We start from the raw sequence: 18491 nt of genomic DNA, 5'->3' as shown, positions 1-18491 counted from the left end.
GGTTCAGGGTTCTAGGGCAGGCCACAAAGGTGTGGGTCCTAGAAGTGGAGAGCTGGGCCCTAAGGACATAGCTCAGGTCAGGTGAGTGTGCAGGCCCAGTCCTGGGGGTACAGACACACTCTGGGGCCAGTAAGAGACCAGATCTTCTGGACAGATGAGGGCCTGGGGCAGCTGCAGTAACAGGTGGGGCACAAGTGCCAGCAGGGAAAGAGTGGACAGGTTCGAGTTAAGGTTTCTGTCATATCTTTATTGGGGCGGGAGTGGGGAGGGTGCACATCATTCAGTAGAGACCTTTGTGCCGACCCCTGTGTGCACATGCATACGTACACACACGTTTATGTATGTATACACAGGCACATGAGACCAAAGCTCTCGGGGCTGAGGTCAAGCTCTTTTCACAAGGGGGTATTAGAAGTTCCGAGATGGATTCCAGAGGATGGGTGGTCTCTGAGGCTGTGGCTCTACCCTGGTGGGAAGCCAGCTGTCTGAAGCCAGCGTGCAGCTGACAGCACTGAGAGGAGCTGGGGTGCTGCAGCCTCACCCCCTCCCTGCCTTGGGCTGGTGGTCAGGCCCAGCCCTGCTCCTGAGGCAGGTCCTCAGGCTCCTTGGGAGGGTATCCTGAAGACCCTGAGTGCTTCACAGGCCCCTGGTTGGGCTCTTCTCCATGCCAGGTGTGTCAGAGGACAACTCTCCGGTCCAGGTGGTCCCCACGCCCACTCCGCTGGTGCCTCACTTCCAGATGCTGGTTTTGGACCTTCTCAAAGTGCTGCAGTAGCTCTGCGTAGTCGATGCTGGGCGAGTCGCATTTCTGGGACTTGGGGGCTGCCTTCAGACTGTCTCTGAGGAGAAGGAGTGGAGGGCTGAATCAGGGTCTGCAATACATGGGGGCTCCTGGTGGTAGGCAGTGAGAACGGGCAGAGCTGCAGGCTGGTGAGGCTCAGCCCCTGGGAATCTGCCCCCTGCCCAGTAACCCCTCTCTAACAGCCAGTCCCCCAAAGCTGGGGAGCCCCAGGCACACCCCCCTCTGCAGTTGGTGGGAACTTGGATATCACTCCCAGGCTGTGGGTTGGCAATGGCGCCCAGAGCAGGCATCGCATGGGGAAGCATTTCCTGTTTATGAGTGGCTCCCTTTGGGGTGAAAGCCAGGGCTAGCAGCCAGCCAGGAAGCCAGCTGGGGCCTGGAACAGGGTCTGGGGAGAAGGGGGAGGACAGCCTGGCCCTTTCTCTAGGGCAAGGCTAGGGCTGGGGACAACTGGGATCACTGAAGTCTCTGATGGGCCCTCACTTGGCAGGACATTTGTTTTTGAGTTTTTGGGCCTTGAGGCCTGCAATTACTCCTTGTCCCTGAGGAAGGAGAGCTGGTCTCACCACTAGATATGCTGATGGCTGTTGCTACCACCCTCCTGTTGTTCTGTACAGCAGCACGGGTTGTGGGCTGCATAGCTACAGTGCACACAGTGCTCCCTGATTGTACAATGTGGTAAGTAGCCCCGCTACCCTGCTCAAGCCTGGTGCTTAGCTTACAGGTGGGACGGGATCCCTTTGGACCTGTCTCATTCCTAACCATCCCTCCAGCAGTGACTCGTGCAATGTTCTGCTGCTGCCTCCTTTGGCCTCACTGGCTTGCAGAAGTAGATCTATGGCGCCCTGTGATCTGGTGGCCTTGGCTAAAAGTCTCATAAAGAGACTGTGGGCTGCACAGCTAAGCAGAAAGTTTCTGGGTCCTGAGTTCATGATGAGACCCCGATATAGAGGTGTGTGTGTGTGTGTGTGTGTGTGTGTACAGGCAGCTGCTGTGAGCAGGAGTGAGAGGCCTGGACCCACCTCAATGTCTCCTCATCTGTAAGTGGGAATTGCCATAGGAGCACTGGGGTGATAAGAATTTCTCCAGACAGGACAACTAGGAGCTTAGCCTGGTGCCCAGATACCATCCAGCTCTAAGGGGTGGCTGCTGTGTCTACAATTCGGTACCTCTGGGGTGAGGCTGGCCAGGCTAGCAGTCCAAGGCTGCGCACACTGGCTGTTCAGTCCATTTTGAGGGAATTGCAATGGAGCTCCACCCAACACACCCTCACCCATGAGCTTGGCTCAGCACAGGAAACCAATGGCCAGAGTCTGATGGCATCTGAAGCTCACCAGGATGTGGGCAGGGGACAACTTCCCATAGCTGAGATACTGTCTGGAGCTGGCCTCCCATGCCCTGCCCTACAACTGTTTCCTCCCACCCTTCTGTGAAAGATATACCACCTGAAGCCTCTTGGATGGTATCAAACCCTTGCTTCCTGGGTCAGAGCTCAATATAGATCCGAAGCAGCCAGGCTGGGGTTCACTCTAAGTGGCCTGACTGTGCATACTGCTGCTGCCTGTGCCTTTCCTGGGAATAGGGAGGGATCTTTCTGGCACAGTACCCTGTGGCCAAGGTGCCAGGGCCCCAAGAGAGCAGCAACGTGGGCTTCTGAGGAGGCTGAGGGACACTGAAGCTCTAAATCCAGGATGTGTCCAGCTGCTACCTAACCCACTTAGGCTGGATCAGGGAAAAGGTGTGCAGACCTGGAGAACGAGGCCACAGGGATCATCTGATGGGAGGGGGGGCGGCCCAGGGATCTGCATGCTGCTCCCAACAATATCCCCAGCAAACCTGAGGCCTAAGGTCCAAGGCAGGGACTGAAATGAAGGGTTCTTTTTTTGGGGGGTACTGGGGATTGAACAATGAGCCACATCTCTAGGGGCACTTGACCACTGAGCCACATCCCCAGCCCTAATTTGTATTTTATTTAGAGACAGGGTCTCACTGAGTTGCTTAGTGCCTTGTGCTTTTGCTGAGGCTGACTTTGAACTTGTGATCCTCTTGTCTCAGCCTCTTGAGCAGCTAGGATTAGAGGTGTGTGCCATTGCACCCGGTGATGAGGGCTTCTTAATGAGATGCTGGCAATGGAAGGCAAACCTCAGGATGATGAGCACCGAAGAGACAGGAGTAGGGGGCTGGGAGGAGTGGGCTGCACCTTGCCATCTGAGACTTTGGCAAGTGATAGGTGGACCTTTCCTGGCCTGAGGTCTTGAGAGCAGGGTAGGTGTGTCCCCTTGGGAGTGGAGGACACTGCCTAGGACCTCTCAACATGGAGGGCAAGGCTTTTCTCCTTGCCTGTTATGGGCATGATCACTGCTCAGGCCCTACATGTTCTGTTTCCAACCACCTGCAGGTACTGGGTGATGGGGACACTGCCAGCATCACAGAGCCAGGATTCCAGAACCCAGAGCTGGCCCTTTCTCCTCTCACCAGCTTTCAGGGGTTCCCTCTTGCCTCACTGAGGATCCCTGAGAGTGGCCTGGAAGCCTGGAGGGGGTGGGGGCAAAATGCATGGGTGGGTGAGGAGCAGAGAAACTTCCTCAGCTGTTCCCAGCACAGGCCTGTTGGGCAACTCCACACTGTCTGCCAGCTGCCCGCCCCACCCTGGGCTGGGACTGTCCTTAGCCCCCTTTCCAGACTGCGAGCTGATCTTTTGTGCCCAACCCTGCAACCCTCTCCCCCAGCTCACTCTGAGGCCTCTTCCTCATCCACTGCCTGTGACTATGTTCTCTTTTCCCAGTCCGTCCCCACACCCTTTGGTGCTGGGACTTGAACCCGGGGTGCTTTACCACTGAGCTACCTTCCTAGTCCTTTTTATTTTGCGACAGGGTCTTCCTAAGTTGCTTAGGGATTCGCTGAGTTGCTGAGGCTGGCCTTCAACTTGCAATCCTCCTGTCTCAGCCTTCTGGATGGTTCTTCTCAGGCCCTTTCAAAAAATGGCTGGGAATTTAAGGTCTGAAAGGCTGGGAAGAGCCCTCTTCCCAACCACATACCTATTTATTACAAATGTTCATTTACTTATGAAGAAACCAGTATTCCAAAAAGGGTATGGGGCTTGTCTGAGGCCACAGAGACACATTCTATGCCAGAGTTCAGACGGGATCCTAGTTGAGGACTGTGTCATCTACTGACTCGCAGAATCAGAGAATTCAACCCCTTTTCTCAAGACTTTCTTGACTCAGACCATAGGAGAGTTTGAAGAACTACTCATTTTTTTTCCAGCTTCCCTCTGCAAACTTGTTGTACCTGGATTGGGGAGAATGGGGAAGGGTCTGAGCACTGAGAGCCTTCACTCTCCTCCCAAGACAAGAGGCAGCGTGCAGAGTTCTTGGAGTGGCTGTGGGTAGTGCAGGGCTTACAGCCTGGCCCAGGGGCCACGAGGAAGGCAGATTCCCCCAGGGGAAACCCGTGGTCCCAGGAAGGAGCTCTCCCTCCTTCTTCCTTCCTTCATGCTATTCCTTCCCCTCCTAGGTGCCTTCTAGGGAGCCCTAACACCTACAGGACATTAAAAACGCAATGCAGAGGCCAGGCTGGCGAGGTGCTGTGTGGCTTCTGGGCCTCTCTCCAAGTCCCTGAGCTGGAGGTGCTCTGATCGGGGGGATCTGCATGCCTCCCTGTTCCCCTGGAACACTCAGAACACTGAATGTTGGCTCTTGGAGATCACCTGGGTGGTACCCTGAGCTACGAGATGGCAGCAGCAGAAGACCTAGCCTGTCTAGAAAGCTGCTGTATGGAGAAAGGGGCAGGAGAAGGCAGGATCTGGGCCTCATCTGGGAGACCTATCAGGTGTCAACCACGTGGCTTCTGGGGAGGCCAGGCTCTGGGGCAAGGTGGCAGGATACTAAGCCCAGTGGTCCTGAGGGCATAAGGACTTTGGTCAAGGTCTGAGTCTGGCAGGTCCACCCCAAGGCTGCCTACGTCCACCCCAAGGGCAAATGCCCAAAGTCTTTTGCTGGAGCAAGGCGCCGGGCCTGCCGAGTGGCTTGCACAGCCGAGGGGGATTCTAGACACACAGGGCATCTGATGCAAGCTGGGTGCGCTCCAGTCAGCGTAAATCTTCTCAGTGGCTCTGCTTGTTTCCATGGTGACCTGACAAGTGAAATTTTCCATCTCGGATGCCAAATGCCTGTGGATGAGGCAAAGCCTCCAAGGGTTACCAAATATAGACACAGCCCAAGAGGCTCTGGGGCCAGGGCCAGCAGTGGGTTCAGGGTGGGAGCGTGGACCCCCCTGCCCAGAGGATGCCATTCTGGGCCTCTCAGAGACCTACTCTTCCTGCAGGCAGGACCCCAGCAGGGTAGCCATGGGTGCATCCTCGCTTCCCGTCCCACCAGGTATGTTGCCGGGAAGGTCCCAGTGATGCTGGGGTCTCTGTGTCCCAGGTCTGAGTCTGTGTTGCAGATGGGTTGGCATGGCCGTCTGAGGCCAGGGGGGTGCCCACCACTGGGCTCTCTCTGGCTTCCTGGTCTGATTGCCATCTGCACTGTCTGTCTCATTCCCCTACCCTGGAGCTCTTCTCCAGGGGCTTCTACTCGGTGACTCTCAGTTCCTAGACTGAGTCCTGGTCTCACTAAGTGCCCCCACCCCCGCATGGAGAAGACCCTGCTACTTGTTCACCTTGTGAATAGTGCCAGAAACCCCCAGCCTGGGGCTCTGCAGGACCTAAGGGCTAAGGGCAAGTGGCTGTGGGTGGATGGGGCCATAGTGACAAAGGGGTGGGTGTTGAGGCAGGGAGATTAGGCGGTCCCTTGTGTATCTCCCCCCTGGAGCCATCATGGATGCTGAGGGCAGTGCCCCTGGCCCAGCACTCACTCGGTCTGCAGCAGCTCGGGGTTGGGCACACACTGGAGTCGATGAGAAAGCAACTGGAAGGCACTGCTCTGGGGCAGCAGCATGAGCAGGCCATACAGAGCCTTGATCAGGTATGGGTTGTTTTTCACGTCGAGCAGCTGCAGGCGCAGATCTGTGGCAGGGAAGAGGGCAGAGGCCAGGGGTCAGAGGTGAGGGATTCTGGAGCTACTATGAAACTGAAATACATGCGGCCCAGATCCTCTGCCCAGCCTGGCTGGGAGAGGGCCACCCCGGGTACTATGGACTCAGCCTGCAGGGGCTGGCTGAGCAGTTGTGGCTTAGATCTAGTCAGGGGCTCCTCCACAGCCAGCCAGGCCTGCCCCCTCCTCCGGAAGTGCCTTAGCCATTTCTATGATTTCATTTCTCTTCCCACCTGTCCACCTGCTGGTCTCATCTTTTCAGCATTCCTCTTGGTCTGAGGACCCCCAAACCTACTGCTTGTTCCCCCCATCCCTGTGCTCATCTGCCTCCCTGGTAATAAGAGGTCGGGGGCTTGCAGAGTAACAGATTCCCCAGTCAGTTCTGCACGTGCCAGCACGTGAGCTATAAATAGGGCGAGCTGGAAAGAAAGACAGTGGATTAGGACAGCTTTAAGGGAGGGCAGGATGGGAAAAAGCTTTTGTGTGTAGCAAGGCACATGCCAAGCCTGCAGTGTCTGGGAGGTGCTTCTGAATATTTAACTCAGAAACAGGCTGCTACGACCTCCCAGAGGTCCCTGCCCAGCACCCATTCTGACCTGGGGTGCCCACCGGTGGCCTGCTGCATTCCAAGGCAGTTCCAGCTTCCCTAAGGCCCAAAGGGGAGACTGGCCTGGAAGCAGGCCTTTGCTGCTCTCCTCTGAGCCTGTGCAGGAGGATCACTGGCTTCTCCTTTCTGTGTCTCTGAACTCCATCTCAGGCACCCTCTGTGGACAAGCCACATCTTTTTGGAGTGGCCATGCTTACCCAGCAGCAGGCCGGTGGGACACTGGGGGACTAAACAGCCAGTCCTTGGAGCCAGGAAGTAGGAGAGAGGCCTCCCACAGTCCTTCCAGGAAGAAGTCACAAATGGTGACCTGACAATTGTCCCCAGGCCTGGTCTATTGATATTGTGAAATACACATTTGGTATTCATCCCAGTGTCCTGGCACACACTTCCTTCTGAATGCTAATGAGGCACCTGATGGCAGACAGGCTCTTGGTAGCTTTAGGATGGGGCTGATAACCTGAAAGGCAGGAGTGGAGAGGACTAAGGGTTGAGTCGATCACTAGCGGCCAGTGATTTAATCAAGCATGGCTAAGTGATGAAACCTCCATAAAATCCCAAAGGACTGGGTTCCAAGAGCTTCTGGATAGTGGGATGTACAAAAGTATCTGCAGGGTGGCACGGCCTTCCTACACCTCACCCCACGTGGCTCCTCATCTGTGTTTCTTGGAATACCCTTTAGGAGTAATTGGCAAGCATGTTTCCCCAAGTTCTGTGAGATGCTCCAACAAATTAACCGAACCCAAGGCTGCACTGTAGCCAGTTGGTCAGAAGCACAATGAAAGCAACCTGGGGCCTGTGACTAGCATCTGAAGTGAAGGGGGTCAGTTTTGGGAATCTGAGATCTGATGCTGTCTTCAGGCAGTTTCAGAACTGAATTGGATTGGTCGGATGTCTGGCTGGTGTCTGCTTCATGTTGCTTGCTTGCTGGTGGGGAGGAATTCCCACACCTGTCAGAGTCATAGGAGTCCTCTGTGTTGACTGGTGATCAACAGAGGAAACCTGTTTACTATCCACATGGCTTTAGAGAAGCAAGGGACAGTTTTGAGTCATTTCCTCCATTGGGAGTTGGGGAAGCTGGGACTGCCTTGCGTCAGAGCCAGCCACCCACCAGCAGGGTCCAGGCCACTCAGCTGGGATGGGTACGGGTCAAAGCCAGGCTTGCGTCTCTGCTGTCAATGTCTTGCCCACAGAGGTCCTTGGCTGAGGAGCGGAAGCTGATGGCTTCTCCAGGGTTAGCCTGGACCTGACCTCAGATACAGGTCTGCCACAAGGAACCCTTAGGAAGTGAGATGTCAGGCCAGGGCCCACTTGGGACACAGCTGCAGGGCACTCTGCTGACAACAGGTCTCCTTCTTGTTCTAGGACCTGGGTCACTGGACCTGCTGCTTTGAGAAGCTGGCTCTCTGAATGGAAAAGAGGAAGCCCTGAGCCCCTGCATTTGCTTTGGGCTCCAGAATGAGGGCTGATGGCTTAGGCTGGGTGGACCAGAGGTGCTGCCAGCCCAGGCAGCATGGCCTGGAAGGTGGCCACTGGCAGGGCTGCCCTTGGCTTCTCTACCACATGTGTGTCACTCAGAGTGTGGCCTGCTTCGGGGAGTAGGCAATGCCTGTGTTGAGGTGCCAAGAGCTGTGCTTACCCCGCCCGCTGCCACTTTAGCACATCTAGCTGGGGTGTTACTCGGCAGGCAGCTCCTGCCCGTTGGCTCCTACTACAGCCATCTCTTCTTTCAGGGAGGAGGGCATGGCTCCTGGGCAAAGAGGAAAACTGGCAGGGTTGCCTGGGCACCCCACAACTATAGAAATGCAGAGCGGAGGGCCGCATGCTATAGGGATGGGTGGCTGGGGACAGCCCTGGGTCACGGCCTGATATTAACCTTCAGGTGGGTTTGCGTAAGCACTGGACCATGTCCATGAGACCCACCTTGAAGAGAGGCAGGACCAAATTCTAACTCCATGTGCCCCAGTCCTGCTCCAGCTGGCCTTTCAGCCTGGTCATACACAGCCTTACATTCTTGACATTCCAGAAGCATCCCTAGGATGATCCTCCCTCCGCAGACTAAGCCCAGAGTCTCTCTCTGGGCTTGGCTCCACCCCACCTACTCCAGGCCAGCTAGCGAAAGTGACAGAGTGAGGAGCCTTACATGTGAAGATGGGACACTCAATCAGCTGCACCAGTTTGTCCACCTCGGTGAGGAAGTCCACTGTGACCTCCAGGTCCCCACTGGGTGAACAGTCAAGGAAAAGTCTTCCCAGTGGGCCAGCAGAGCTGTAGAGTCGGGCCAGGCTGGCCATACCTTCCCAAGAGCCGGCAGAGGCTGGACCGCAGGGGCTTGAGCCCCAGCTCAGAGCTCCATGCATCCCTCCCACTTGGCCCTGGTTTTCTGGGAGAGCCTGGCTCTTGCTAGCCATAATCTGGCATACAAAGGACACTTCTGTTCTCTTTGCCTGTCTGTTCCTCCTGTGTGGGTGCTCGGGTTCCCCTCGGGCAGCTCTCTTCTCTTTGCCCCGTGACTGGGTTGAGGCACCAGGAGTGGTACTGGGCCTGGAGAGGCTCTTTATCGTGGTCCTGCAGTCTGCAGAGGGAGGGCTGGGCAGGAAAGGCCCATGTTTCTGAGAGGACAGCCCATCACAGGCCAGTGTCAGGGCTGTAGCAAGCAGTGAAGCTGGGCAGTGGCTTCCCTGTCTCTAGGTCACACAAGTGGCCAAGAGGAGAAAGTTCAGGTTGTGGAAGGAGAGAAGACACCCTGAAGGGAGCCAGTCACAGCCACATCTGACTTCCACTGAAGCACCTCACGTCCCTCCTTCCTCCCCTAGCTCTTGGCCCATGAGGAAGGTGGCCACTTTTGCCTCCTAAATAAAGCTCTGATCCACGGTCACACCTCAGGCTCGTACTAGAGGTTAGTTTGCTTTTCACCATTAAAGAAAACCTGGCCGTGGCCATGGAGGTCTTCAGTAAGGCAGGTACTGAGGTGTGCGCGGGCTCCCCCTCTTGAAGCTTCCTGTCCAGCCTGTTTTCTCTCCCTGGGTCATCCGCAGAGCTTCCCAGGCCCTGGCTCTGTGGCCTTGGAAGGTCCCAACAGCAGAGCTCAACTTGAAGACCCAACCTAGGCTTTCCTGCAGCAGCCCGGCGTGGTCTTACTCCCGGGGCTTGCCCATCCTCTCAGCCTGCACAGAAGTGGTGCTAGCTGTGATGTGAAGGCGGCTCTGAGATGGCCGTTCGCTGCAAACAGCATTCTCCAACACGTCCCTCACGGTGCCCCTGGTGGGGTGGCCCAGGTGACACAGCCCTGGAGTCAGAGGGGAGGGCGGGGCAGGAGTATGGCAGGCCCCCTCCTATCTCTCAGCTGGTTACCAAACCGAAGTGTGAGAAAGGATACAACTTCTGGATGAGGTCATAGGCGTGCCGGTAGTTCTGGGTAAGGAAGCAGAGGGACACCGTGGTGACTGGGTTGTGGCACCAGGAGCGGTACAGGCAGCAGAAGAGGTTCTGGCTCTCCTGGGGAGAGAGCTGCAGCAGTTAGGAGGCCCTGCCCTTCCACTCCAGGTGGACCTGCAGAGAGAAGGACCTGGAAGGGCCTGAGAACTGGGGGCCCTTGGGAGCAGCCAGGGTGCCAACTCAGCACCCTAGTTGTTTGGCAGCCCAGCTGGGAACAAGCTGTCACAAAGGAAACGCTGACAGCTCCTCCTCAGACCCTGTCATTACCTCCCAGCCCCACAGAGCCACGTGGTGGCATGAGGGCATGAGGGCCTGGTCGGAGCGAGCCTACCCTTTGTGCTGGCGTTTCTGCCCCTGGCAAAATAACAGTCATTGTCCTCCCCAGAACTCTGTGGTCCTGGAGTCTGGGAGGCTGGGTGGTGTGGGCCAAGAAGAAGCTTCCCCTGGGGCTAGGAGATGCTGGCTGAGTCCTCCTCTCTGTCACCAATGCCATTTCCTCCCCTCTGGCAGCCCACCTTGTATGCTTGGCCTTCATCGGACACCAGCCCAGAAGCCCACACTTGGAGGAGTTCCTACCGCTAAGAAAAATTCTTAAGCCCTCTGTAAATGTATGGAAGGAACCACAGGAGGAAGGCAGGGCTGTGGCCTGGATCATTCTGAGCTCCTTGGCCCCAGAAGCCCTCAGATATGGGCTTAGATGTCCTTGCGACTCCTGGGAGGCGGGTAAAGGCAGGATCCACAGGGACTGAGCTGGGCATGGGAGCAGAGGGGAGGTGACCAAAGCCCAGATTGGGGAATAAACCCCCGGAACTCCGGCATAAGGACAGTGCCAGCCCCTGGTGGCCTCTGCAGCCTACTCCCTCCCTCAGCTGGGATAAGAGGGGCCTGATGGCTGTCTCTCCCCATCTCACACAAGTACCTCCCTCTTTTCTCTGACCAGCCCTTGGGTGTCCTCAACCAAAGGACTGTGCAGGCAGCAACATGACACCCTGTAAAGGTCTTTTATGAGACAGAATGTGTCCAGCTTTGGGAGAGGGGCCAGGGCAAGGAGAAGGGGGAGAACAATTAAGCCCTAGTTCCCCCGCAGGTCCCTGATCCAGAAGCCTGACCTAAGAGGTGGCCTTGCCCAGCAGGTGGGCCCTGAGCCAGGAGAGCTGTGGTACCAGGTGGAGTGGGGTCAGTGAGTAGAGAAGTCAGGGCCGCTGGTAGGTCAGGCAGGACACATGGACCTTGCACAGGGCATGGAGCCTTCTGCGGGCAGAAACCTCAGCAGTGTGTGACTCACTCCATGGCTGGCTGTTTACCCTACACATTCTACTCTGGACCAGGGAAGACCTTGACTCATCTCTGTTTCCTCTTGGGCCAGACTGAGGGGACACTGGGTGCCTGTTTGCACATGGCCTAAACCAGGAGTCAGAGCCCATGGGCATGGAGTACCAGAGTCTTCAGGTCCTTGAGCTGATTTCTTAGCTGGAAGAGTTCGGTGGAGGTGAGCAGGATGGTGTTGAGGGTGTGCACCATGGTAGAGGCGAACTTGAGATCCTCCTCCCGGAGTAGGATGTCCGCCATTGAGTGGAAGATGTTTTCTGCATTCAACAGGAGACAGAGCTGCCTGGAAAACAGGGAGAGCGGCACTTATGCTTAGGTCACCCTGGATGCCTCTGGGCCTCGACCTGGGGAGCCTCCTCCTAGGGGTGCTACTACCAATTAGCCACATTCCCAGCCTTTTTAAAATTTTGAGACAGTTTCACTAGGTTGCCCAGGCTTTGAACTTGTGATCCTCTTGCTTCAGCCTCCTGAGCCTCTGGGATCACAGGCGTGAGCTACCATGGCTGCTAGCATTCGTATTCTTATTTTTGCAGTGCTGGGGATTGAGCCCAGCACCTTGCACATGCTAGGCGAGTGCTCTACCACTGAGCTACACCCTAAGCCCTAAGCCTCCTTTTCTGCCTGGACAGATCTCATCTTCATCTGAGAACTTCTTCCCACATGGGTCACTGTTACTGTCCCCTCACAAAAGCCTCTGAGGTCAGGGGTCTGTGCTGCTCATGCTGCATCCCCTGCTGGGGGGACAGCTGCAGATGCAGGGGCTTGGTAGGACCTGTGGGCTGAATGGGCCCTATGACAGCTTTATCTTCAGGGTCCAGATGAAGAACCTGGAACAGGGAAGTGAAGTGGCTTTGCCAAGGTGGCAGCATGAGGGGGACCAGCCCTGGCTCCACTGGTGCCACAGGCCACATTTCTTCTCTGAGTCCTGGGGGTGGGACTGGGCTTGGTGGAAAAACAGCCTCCATGGTATAAAAGAAGAACCCAGGGAGTGAAGCAAAGCAGGTTCTCCAGGTCCCGAGGCAAGGGGATGTCAACAGTGGACAAGGGGCTCTTGAGGACAGACTCAGAGGAAGCCTGTTGACCTGTTCATCGGGCCACGTGCTCTCAGAGGCCCAGCCTTGAGGGAAGAGCACTTCAAGGTTACCTGGGCAATAGCTTCCCAGTTGTGTGAAGGGGGGGCAGGACTGGGAAAGGGCTGGAGAGAGGGTGGGTGGGTGGCATGGTATTTTTTGTTGGTGTGTGCTGATGGCCCATGGCACCTTGCCCTCACAGTCTCCCATCTGGTGCTGTCATCATCTGCCTGACTCCTCGTCACTGCCCCAGGATAGCAACACCACACACCAGACACCAGACACCAGACAAGGGGTTAAGGCCTCAGGGTCCTGCATGCCGAACAACAAGAACCACATTTTGAGGCAACATGCCCGAAACATGTCCACTTCCTCCCAGGCAGTCAGCATCTGGAGCTCTGGGAGCATTATCAGGAACTGGTTTCCTGTTCCCTTTGAATACCAGCCATGGCTTTGGGACCAGGCTGGTGAAGATTCAGCCCCACCCCCAAACCGGGAAAAGTCCCCGAGCATTTGGTAATGGAGAGGACAAAGCACGAAGAGCAAACAGTGGGCAGGCCATCGGCAGCCTAGCCCCAGCTGGAAGCCACAGGCTTGGGCAAGAGACCATGAGAGAAACCCAACCAAGGCCGAGGAGGCACAGAGGAGCTGGGTGGTGTGGGGGTGGGGGGAAGTGGACAAATGGGCCAGGGGCCACTTCATCTCTGACTCACACACTGGCCTGGGTGGCTCTCCTAGCACTAGGGGGTGGGTATAGGCTTTGGAGCCTAATGGCTCCAGCCACCAGCTGTGTGACCTCAATGTCTCTGCGCAACAATGTCAACTTTTAAGTGGGGCAATGCTTGCCTGTAAAGTGGGGGAAATACTTAGTGGTCAGACATGTCATGTGAGATGCCAGTGTTCAGCATGGGCACACAGGGGCCAGGGCCCCCAGTGTGGCGGTGACAGCCGGCCTCCTTCCTTACGACTTGGGACAGTACTTCCTGTCCCCTCTTCATGCTCCCACCCCTAGATGAGTCCTGTCTCCAAGGCTGTGGGACAGAAATGTTCCAGAAGGGCAGGCCGGGGTGGAAGGGGAGTGTTCTGACAAATGGTCGCAAATGCCCGTCGCCTGCAGCTGCTACCGTCTCCATGACAGAGGCTGGCAGCTGAGCTGCTGCCAGGCAGCGCTCTCCAGGAACCTCAGGCTGGCCCAGCCCAGCAGGGACCCGCAGCAGCTGGAGGGCAGGGGTGGCCTCTCATGTGAGGATGAGTCCTGAGTTTCTGAGGGGAGGAGGGACAAGAGGATTGGTGGGGAGAGGCGGGTGCCAAGGTCTCCTGGTGTCCCAGAGAACCTAGGGAAAGGGACACGTTACAGATCAGGGATGTTTTCCGGAAACACTTTTCTTTTGTTGCTGGTGACACCACCCTCTCCTGGTTTTCCTCTCACCTGACTGCGCCCCTTCCTCTGAGGCGGGGTGTCCCTCTGCTCGTCTCTGGTCTGCATCTCCCAGTGGTCCTGATGGGATTCTGGATATGTCAGGAGTTGCCTGGCGATCAGGGCTGCCCTGGCCCCAGCCCTGCTGAGCTCTGGGTGGGACAGCACTTGTCAGGCGATGGCCCTGCTCAGCCATCTACAAGGCATTTCAAACTTTGTGGGACCACAACCCCATTCTTGGGGTCCCTGGAGACTCCCTTCCTGTCTCAGTAATGACGTCACTGCTCACTCAGCTGCTCAAGCCCAAACCAAGGAGCCCTCCTCCCTCACCCAGCCCCGTCATCAGGCCATTAGGTCCAGGAGCCTCACCTTCAGAGCCTCGGCCTCCTGGTCCCATCTCAGCTACCATCGCACCAGGGCAACTGCCAGCCACGTCTTGCTGGGTCTCTCTCCTGCTATTCCTCTCACCCTCCCCACATCAGCTGGGGCCATCCTATGCAAGGCCCGCCCTTGCTCTAGCCTCGTCAGGGGCTTCCTCCTGGATCTAACACAGAGCCTGGCTCGTCTGTCCTTCACTAGGGATGTCCCAGCCTCTCGGGCTTTTCTTCTGTTCCGGGTCTCACTTTGCCTGCTGTGCAAAAAGGCTTTCCCATGGTCTGGCCCATGGCTGGCTCCCTACTGTGACCAAGGCCTCAGCTCAACCCTGGGTCCTGGGGAGGCCACTCTGATGTGCCCTGTCCTCCCACCAGCCCCTTCTAAAAATGGGACCAATGTCTTTCAGAGTGTCAATCACTATGTTATGTTGGTGTCCTTGTTTGCTGGGTTCCTGTCTCACTCACTAGAATATGAGTTGCAAAGGCAGGGCCTTGTCTGTGACCCACGTGAGCCTCAAACCAAGAGGGCCTGGTGTCCGACAGCCACTCCATCATCACTGTTAGGTGTCACTGAACAAAGGGACCTTGCTCATCTTGCTTAGAGTCTTCATGCTAGACTCCATTCCAGCAATGTTCTCTCTGCTCACTTCTGTCAAGTTCTTGCACACTGCCCTGATATTACACTTTTGCCCTCATGCCCACCAGGCCAGGGCCTCTGGTGAGGGGGGCACATCATGGTGGGAGCACATATTGGAGCAGACCACTTACATGAGAAGGCAGAAAGCAGAGGCACTGAGGAGAGAAGTCTCACAATCCCCTTCAAGGTCATGTCCCCAGTGACCTAAGAACCTCCCATAAGGCCCCACCTCCTGAAGGCTCATAGCAACTCCCAGCAGCACCACTCCGAGGACCAAGTCTTTAACATGTGGCCCTTTGGGGCACGCTATCCACACTCCTATCAGCACCTCCTTGTCAGGAGTCCCCTGCTGGAGACAAGACTGCAGAGGGGAGGGAGAGCTAGGAACAAGCACCAGAGTGCACAGTGCTGGGGAGCCCTCCAGCATGCTCTGGACATTCGCTGCTACCCTGGCCCCAGAAGGGTGCTGGGCAGAACCAGGAAGGGCTCCTTGGGGGTCATGGCTCCCAGGGCTCTGTTTCTGGCAGTGTCAGTCCTGTGGCTGTGGCAAGGGGAAGAGAGCAGAGATGGGGGCCAAACTTGCTTCACCCAAAGACATTCTTGGTTTGGGGACATGGAATCTCCCAGGCTGCATTCACGAAACCTCAAGGAGAGGAATAATAGTGACGGTTTTAGCTAAGTCAGGGCACTGTGAATAGACGACACGTGCCATGTGAACCTCCCGGGATCTGGCCAGGCAGTGATGGCCGGGAACAGCAGCTCCTATTCTGTTCTGGGTCATCACCAGGTACACGGCCCTGTCCTGGGTGTCCAGGACAGAGGGAGGCTGAATCTGGGTCCTTCAGCTGGACCCTGTCTTGGAGAGCTCTGAGGTCACAGCAGGATGCCAGTATCTACTCTGGGGTCAAGAAGTGGGGAAGGAAGAAGGGGGGTCCACTTTTCATTGCAACCACAAATCCATGACGGGATCTGCCCAGGCAGCCTCAGTTTCCATGTGCCTGACCCTGGCTTCTGAGCCCCTCCTGTGGCTTCTTGCTGACTCCTCACACAACCTAGGCAGGCTACAGAGGTTATAGGATTAATACCCTCCTGAAGAGGAGTCTGAAGTTCAGAAAGGACCCACACCATCACTCACAAAGCTAACCAGGGGAGGGGGAATGGAGATTCAGAGCTGGAAGAGCCAGCTTCAGAGCCCAAGTTTCTCTTCAACACTCTGTTTCTCTGGTGCCCATCCCTGCTGGGTAGAGGCCTGGCAGATGGCTGCCTCGCAGGGCTGCTGCGTCATCACTTCTCTGTTGAGCCCCAGCCCGGCTTGAGCAGCCTGCCTGGCTCTCAAGCATAGCGTCAATAATGGAACACAGCTTGCAAGTATTATACATTTGCCCGTATTTTTTCATACCCACATTAAAGTGCTATTCATCATGAGACAATGGCCTGGAAAGTGCTTGGGGACAAGGCAGAGAGGTGGGGTGGGAGGGAACCTGAATGAGGACACAGCGCACCTCTTGCGCCATCTTGGAGGTGGACAGGGTGCACATCCATATGTGCTGAGTTGGTAAGAGGCCTCTGGTGTGCAGCCTGACCCGGGGGGAGGACAGCCGTGGCCAGGAGGGAGGAGGCATGACCATCAGGAGGAAGGGCTCCCCACTTGGCAGTGGAGCCACGGGCCTTCGTCCGGGCTGTGCCGTGGGACCGTGGCTCTTGCACACAGACTGGAGCCCTGATGGTCATGGCGCTGCCTCTCCCTTTGGGCCGCCCGCTGTAGCCTGTTGTTCCCCTCCTTCCAGGTGTGGTTTCAAGCTGGGAGCAGCAGCTTCTGGTTGCTTCCTCTGCCACATACCAGGAGTTCTCAGGGGACCTACGTGCCCACTCTGAACTCTCTAGGACCCAGGAGAGGGGTCGTCGCTTTCCCTTACCAGCTGAGATAGTGCTGTCTTGCTCATAGAAATGTCTTTCTTTGGGGCAGTCTCAGAACACCAAGGCTTGGACGTTACTGGGACAGGGACACTCTGAGACAATGTCTGCCTGGAAGTGGCTGTCCCACACCTGCCAGCTGCTGTGATCCTCTATCACTGTCTTCAACACGGACACTGGTAAGCATCACCACGCACCAAGATCCAGGCCTGGACTGCTGCTTGCCTTGGCGACAGCCCACGACAAAAGCTGCTTTGCCAAGTACTCTTTGGCCTTGTGGGGCCTCATGCCTCTGGATGGCCCTAGACTAGACAGTCACCCTGTAGCCACGTGGCTGTAAATCAGCAGAGGGACTGCTCTTCTCTGTTCTGTCCCAGGTTGTAGGGAAAGGGGCCACAAGCTGCTTCTCCTCCAGGTACCTGACAGGCCAACTCAGCATAAGTCAAACCTTGGTCTGGAGGATAAGACCTCCTGGTGGCTTTAACCCTCAACTTCTGGGGCTCTGCACAGAGCAGAAGAGCTACCACGTGGACTCCACTCTCCATGGGAGCAAGGGCTGCTTCTGCAGCCAAGGGCTTCTTCTTCTTTTTTTTTTTTTTTTTAAGAGAGAGAGAGAGAATTTTGATATTTATTTTTTAATTTTTGGCAGGCACATCTTTGTTGGTATGTGGTGCTGAGGATCATCTTTGTTGGTATGTGGTGCTGAGGATCGAACCCAGGCCGCACGCATGCCAGGCGAGCACGCTACTGCTTGAGCCACATCCCCAGCCCAGCCAAGGGCTTCTCTTGGCCATTTGGCTCCTGAGGCTGAGGGGCCATCGTGGGGGCCTGTGTGGAGCATGAAGAACTCCACATGGTAGTGGGAGGACTGTGGACAGATCCTTTCACAATGGAACCACCCTGGATGCCTGGAGGCAGGGCAGGGCAGGGTGTGAAGGTATAGGTACTGGGAACAACTGGAGCCCCCAGTGGGAGAAGCTGGGAAGGGCCTCCTTCACAGCACTATCTGCAAGGAGCAGGGGTCCCAAACTGCAATGAGGGCCCTAAAGGGAAGAAGCCCAAGTTCACAGGACCCTTGAAGGGTAAGAATTCCACCAGGCTTTGCCTGGGGAATCTCAACTTTGCCATGTGGCTTCAGGGGAGACGTTTCCCATGACCCTACTCCTCTGCTCCGAGAACAGGATGAGCAAAACTGCCAAGATCAAACATGGCCTCCCCCATCCACACTGTCAGCAAATCATTCCCTGGTCCCTTAGCCATTTGCTCGTGACACTCATGTTGACTCCCATTTGTGACTCCTCTGGCTTTGCCACCCAATAAAGGTATGCGGACACCCCACCACCCCTGCCTACACTGCGATTGCTACAACACTGCACGAGGACCTGAGGGTGGCCGGGGAGGGAGCCATTCCACACACGGGGCAGTGCCTGCTGCTGCCCGCTCCCTCCTGCGCTCCCTCCTTCCTCAGGCCTGGCTTTTTTTTAGGGAATGACAAGAGGCAGAAGCAGATGAGGCCTCTGACCCATGGCGGGGATGCTGGGTGAGCATTCAGCCTGGGCGGACGGGAGAGGCTTAAGCTCAGGAATGCCTGGGTGCCCGCTGGCCAGACAGTATAGGCCTGCAGGGTGCTGGGCACGGCCTACTCCTTTGGCAAGCCAACCCCAGGCTATTACAGAGCAAGGTGTGGGAAGGGCACCAGAGGGACCCGAGTTTAAGGGGAAACGGAGGTGAGTGATCATCTTCCCCTGGACATCTGACATTCTCTACTGTCCCAAACAATGTCACCACACTAACAAATCCCCTAGCAGAGCACAGAACAGCTGGCCTGTGGGGAAGAGACTCGACTCAAGTCTCCTGAGTGGAGCTGGCG

General features: G+C 56.4%; 1 protein-coding gene and 1 long non-coding RNA gene across 4 annotated transcripts in view; one reads left to right on the top strand and one right to left on the bottom strand.

Annotated features, from left to right (window-relative positions):
• Nucleotides 1-226: 226 nt before the first annotated feature.
• Vac14 (VAC14 component of PIKFYVE complex) overlaps nt 227-18491 on the bottom strand; it is a 102491-nt gene continuing 84226 nt past the window's right edge. Inside the window, exons 15-19 of one of the 3 annotated variants that reach the window (XM_040278785.2) lie at nt 11318-11492; nt 9822-9952; nt 8586-8665; nt 5660-5810; nt 227-839 (exon numbers count right to left, since the gene is read on the bottom strand). In XM_040278785.2, the coding sequence (XP_040134719.2) occupies nt 677-839; nt 5660-5810; nt 8586-8665; nt 9822-9952; nt 11318-11492 (700 nt within the window). In that variant the 3' untranslated portion in view covers nt 227-676. The remainder of the gene's footprint in view (nt 840-5659; nt 5811-8585; nt 8666-9821; nt 9953-11317; nt 11493-18491) is intronic. The other 2 variants (XM_078032646.1, XM_005318403.4) reach the window with 2 other exon arrangements.
• On the top strand, nt 4956-17962 carry LOC110597465 (uncharacterized). The gene is made up of 3 exons (XR_002483229.3): nt 4956-5181; nt 16674-16800; nt 17271-17962. It is a non-coding gene; the product is annotated as an uncharacterized LOC110597465 (long non-coding RNA).

Source organism: Ictidomys tridecemlineatus, chromosome 15 (assembly GCF_052094955.1).
Source record: "Ictidomys tridecemlineatus isolate mIctTri1 chromosome 15, mIctTri1.hap1, whole genome shotgun sequence".
Taxonomy (NCBI): domain Eukaryota; kingdom Metazoa; phylum Chordata; class Mammalia; order Rodentia; family Sciuridae; genus Ictidomys; species Ictidomys tridecemlineatus.
The sequence above is the reverse complement of the archived record's forward strand: the minus strand, read 5'-3'. Positions and strand labels throughout refer to the sequence as shown.